The sequence below is a fragment of the Tupaia chinensis genome, unplaced genomic scaffold (genome assembly GCF_000334495.1).
Source record: "Tupaia chinensis unplaced genomic scaffold, TupChi_1.0 Scaffold000567_1, whole genome shotgun sequence".
NCBI classification, from domain to species: domain Eukaryota; kingdom Metazoa; phylum Chordata; class Mammalia; order Scandentia; family Tupaiidae; genus Tupaia; species Tupaia belangeri.
In genome coordinates, this window is record NW_006160080.1 from 935294 (window position 1) to 940071 (window position 4778).

General features: G+C 38.5%; 1 protein-coding gene across 2 annotated transcripts in view; it reads right to left on the minus strand.

The window, feature by feature from the left end:
* Nucleotides 1-4778, minus strand: part of CTPS2 (CTP synthase 2) — a 129787-nt gene that overhangs the window by 19075 nt on the left and 105934 nt on the right. For both annotated transcript variants that reach the window (XM_027775459.1, XM_027775458.1), the window contains exon 15: nt 2616-2712. In XM_027775459.1, coding sequence (XP_027631260.1) covers nt 2616-2712 — 97 coding nt within the window. The remainder of the gene's footprint in view (nt 1-2615; nt 2713-4778) is intronic.

The following is a 4778-nucleotide window of genomic DNA, read 5'->3' on the forward strand; positions in this document are numbered from 1 at the left end:
CTCGTTAGCCACTTATTCCTAGTGGCTGCCATTTGTGAACAGGACAGAATAGTTCCATCATTGGGCAGCTCTGATCCCAGGAAAATGCAATGGAGAACACCTAAGAAGAAGTCTCCATGAATTACAGGGTTAGTCAGATATAAAAGGTTGGTGAGGGGAATGCCATTTTCTCCCAGGAATGTGACATCTCAAGAAAAAAAGAAAAATCATCCACACTTAGAGAAGAAATTAAGCAACATAGCTTTAAATTTAAGATGAGATCAATCTTACAGCACAGCAGCTAGGGCTATCTTTGAAAGAAAGCAGACAGTAATTGCATTTTTGTACCACTAAAATCAGAAGCTGAGCATAGATCATGTCATAGCTAGGGACAGAATATTTAAATGAGTGGATCATTGTTCTGAATCACTTTATCCAAATACAACCTCTATGTTAATATGAAGAAAGATTAAAAAGTGTTTATTTTGATGATGTTCTCTCAGTCAGATAAAGTATCTTTAAAATAATGTTCTTAATTGCTTTGAGCCAAATTCTAACATTATACTAATCTCAAGCTTTGTTGTTTTTTAGAACCCTTCAGGAATGGTGGAGATTTGTGAATATGCGTCTAAGGGGGTACCAGAATTCAAATCTTCTGGGGAATTTTTTTTAATAAAATGAATTCCCTTGCAGTCAGACTTTTAAAATTGCAAGATTTTACAGCAGTTCTCATTTCCTTCCCAACCCACGTGAAATTTCAAAGTGTCAATGGGAATCTAAATCCTTGTGATAAAAAAGGTTTCTAAGTATTTGCTGACAATAATGAGAACCAGGAGAATGAAAAAGAAATAAGTACTTGAACAAAGCAAACAAATAGTACTTTGTTTAAGAAATTCTCTACCTTCTCAAATGCTAGAAAGACTTAAAGAGGCTTCAATACCAAACAATGATTCACATTCAATTCTAAATGATGGGTATTTCCATCCGAAAGACTTCCAGAAATACCTCCTTCCTGTTCTAATTCAAAACCCTAGGCATGGATTGATAACCTTAGGCTGAGTGTCCCAAGAAAAGGAGAGGAACAAGAAAATCTCACAGGGCAGGAGGCCAGGACCGGGGTTTACTCCAGCCCCATCAGTGACTAGCAGGATAGCCCTGGTTGTCTAACCTCTGTACACCCCAGTCTCTATAAAGTGAGAATACTGTCAACTACTTTGTAAATTACATAAGGCATGCAGAGTCCCTCACAAGAAGTCTAATGACAACAATCCAATGAAAACATACGAAATGTCGATTGCTTTCCTTCTTTCAGGGTCCAGGTAAAATGCTACTATGTTCATTGCAGGCTTCTCTGACTTCAATTCTCCCTATTCAAAACTCCCAAAGTACTTGACTACAAAAGTGCTACACGGTGGTTAAGTCATGAGGGCAGAATGAGAGAATGGATTTGATTTATTGTCCTGAGAGCAGGTTATAAGAAACAGTTCAAAGAGGTTATGTGATAGTGTCACAGCAGAGTAAAAAAAAAGACATTTTAATATATATTTTTCAAAAAAACTAGTAGAGCTGTCAACTAATGTGTACAATATGTAATGCTCAATGCCAAAGAAGATGAATATGGGTATATTCTTGATTTGATTATTATATACTCTATGTATGCCTTTAAAAAACCATTCTATAGCCCACAAAAAATTTACATCAATTATATATACACAAGAAATCATAATTAAAATTTTTTAAAAAGACTCAGCCCTCGCTTGCTCTGTTACATTCTCTTTCTCTGATGTACCAAGAAGTCCCTCACCAGATGCCAAGCAAATGCCATCATCATGCTTTTGGACTTCCTAGCCTCCAGAACCATGAATCAATAAATTTCTATTCTTTACAAATTACCCAGTCTCGGGGGCTCTGTTATAGCAGCACAAAAAGGACTAAGAAGATACTATTTCCTGGCAGAGCTGAATGAGAAGAACACTGTCTTCTTCAATAATGAACATAAGGTTTGTGTCTCAGGCTCTCAGAGGTGTCCCAGCCCAGTCACAAACAATTTCTTCAGTGTTCTTTCTCAATAGAAGTCCAATCCCTTTGTTGGTGTTTTGTTTGGTCTTAAAAAGAATTCTGAGTGCCGCAGTCAGTGTTCCAAGGTTAAATGGTTGACACATGCTTGACCGTGGAGTATGAGCAATAGGGAAAAGCAGAAGAAGAGCCAGGTCCCAAATACAGTAGACATCAACACTGCTTGACAATAGTGAGATGGGCACTTGGCTGTTCTTCCTCAAAGGAGGAGAGCAAGCAGAGTGTCACTCAATAGTGAGCTGTTTGCCTTTTCCAGAGTGCCCAATCTTCTATGAGATTAGCTCATAGAAGAAAACTGCAGAGGGGAGCCAGTGGATGGTAAAAACACATGCTACTTGTATAACTGGTTGACTCAGAATAATATATTTTATGGTATATTCAGACTAATATGCCCCCAAATGATTATAAACAATCTGTTTCTTCATGTACTTTATAGTTGCATATTTATTTCAAAGGAAAGAGAAAGAAAAAGAGAGCAAGCTGGATCTCAGATTAATCTGTGGTCAATAAAAAGATATTAGCCTACCATGAAGCTTTTCGAAAATGAAGAACCCACTTACTTGCCAGTTCAATGATTTCCATTCTCTCCCCACTGACATCCTGACCTACAAAATTCAAGTCATTCTGCTCAAATTTGTTGATCAGGTTAGGGTTCACCTGGAAAAAGAAGAAATTAAATGTCTTTGAGCAGCAGTACAATATAGATATATCAGTTTATGAAAGGGTCCTGTATCAATTGGGTAGATTTTCTTTTTCAATAATCTTCTACATACAGCTGCTCTTCAACTTATAATGGGGTTACGTCCTGATAAACCCATCATGAGTTGTAAATACTGTAAGTCAAAAACACATTTAATACACTTAACCTACCAAACATCATAGTTTAGCCTCACCTACCTTAAACATGCTCACTTACATTACCCTAACATTAGCCTATAATTGGGCAAAATCACCTACCGCGAAACCTGTGTTATACTCAAGTATAGAATTATCTCATGTGACTTACTGACTACTGAAAATGAAAAAACAGACCAGTTGTATGGGTACACAAAATATGGTTTCTACTAAATGCATATCACTTTTGCACTATTGTAAAGTCAAAGTCGAAGTCGAATCATTCTAAGTCAGGATGGTCTATAGTAGTTCATTTCTATTTTCAACATTGAAAGCCTAATTTTAAACTCATGATGAAACTGAGATATGAAGTCTAATCACAGCACCTAAATCTGAGAAGTCCATCTTCTATCACCACAGAGAGATTCAAAAACAGGACTGTGACACAGACGTTCCAATCTGGAACCTTGAGACTAGTTATTTATAACCATCCCCATATTTGCTTCTTCCTTGGAGTTACAGGTTCTTAACTGTCCCTCCCCAAATCACAAACCTGCTTGAAGACTACAACTACCTTACTTCTCTTGTGACTAAACCCGGTACTTTCTTTGCATATAAACTTAATAAAAGCTCTAAAGAGAATCTTGGAGCAATTTTTCTAATAAAATACTGGTTACAGTTGACAATGTGATGACTTGGCTTATGGTCCCTCCCCTCACTCATCTCGTCACTAACCCTTTCCCCATCTTTGTACTTTCTTTTGTCTTTTGTTTGTTTGTTTGTTTGTTTTTGCCATAGAGTGCATGCACTCATTAGAGAGAGACAGAGACACCACAATCCCTTCTCTTCCTTTCTACGCTTGGAAGTTTGAAGATGTATGAACATGCGCCCAGCATGTTTTCCAAGCTGCAGGGTCCTGGACTCATACCATACAGTAGACCTTATGGGATCAAGCCACCTTAACCACCATGCCAGCTGCTGGCTCTAACCCAGACCTTTTAACCATCACTATCCAATCTACCCATCATCCCCCAACAACCGTCCAGACAACCGCAATCTACATTCTGCTTCTATAGATCTACATTTGGCTTCTATAGATTTGTGTGTACTGGCCATTTCATATTAATAGAATCATACAATATGTGAGGGCGTTTTGTGACTGGCATCTTTGATAGTGTAATGCTTCCTTGTTTGTATATTTGTTTCTTTTTAATTTGCAAGAGGGCCCATGTGCTTACCAGAGAAGACAGAGAGAGGGAGAGAAAGCACTTCCCATGAGGAATGGTCACACCGCAATCCCTTCTCCTCCATCTCTTCCTCCTGACAGGATTTTGGGCATGCACACACAAGCACCTGGCATGTTTCTCAAGCTGCAGGATCCGCGACTCGAATTGTGCAGTCAGCTATATGGAATCCAGCTACCTTAACCACCAGGCCATGAAGCCAGCCCTGTACATCTTCTTTGGACAAATGTTCATTCAGATCTTCTGCCATTGTTTACTTTTGAGTTGTAAGAGTTTGTTACACACTCTAGATAAGTATACCATACACAAAATAGGTGTGCATGAGTGAATGGCAAAGACTACTTGTTACTAGTTCAGGTAGGCAGATAATCTAGATTGATACAATCAGACAGAAGAAAGAGTTCCCAGTCTGAGAGAGATTCAATGTCACCTCACTGTGACTGGCAATCATCTTGCAGCAATGGACAAGATCAGCCAGAGGGCAAAGCAGGTGAACAGAAAAGGGAAGGGCCAAGAGAATTGCAGAAACAATGGGAGTCCTGAGTTCCCCATACCTAGAGCCTACCCAGCTCCTGGACTACCTGTTATCTAAGATAACAAACTTCCTTCTTCTTTTTTTTTTTTTTTTAAGAATTATTTTATTGG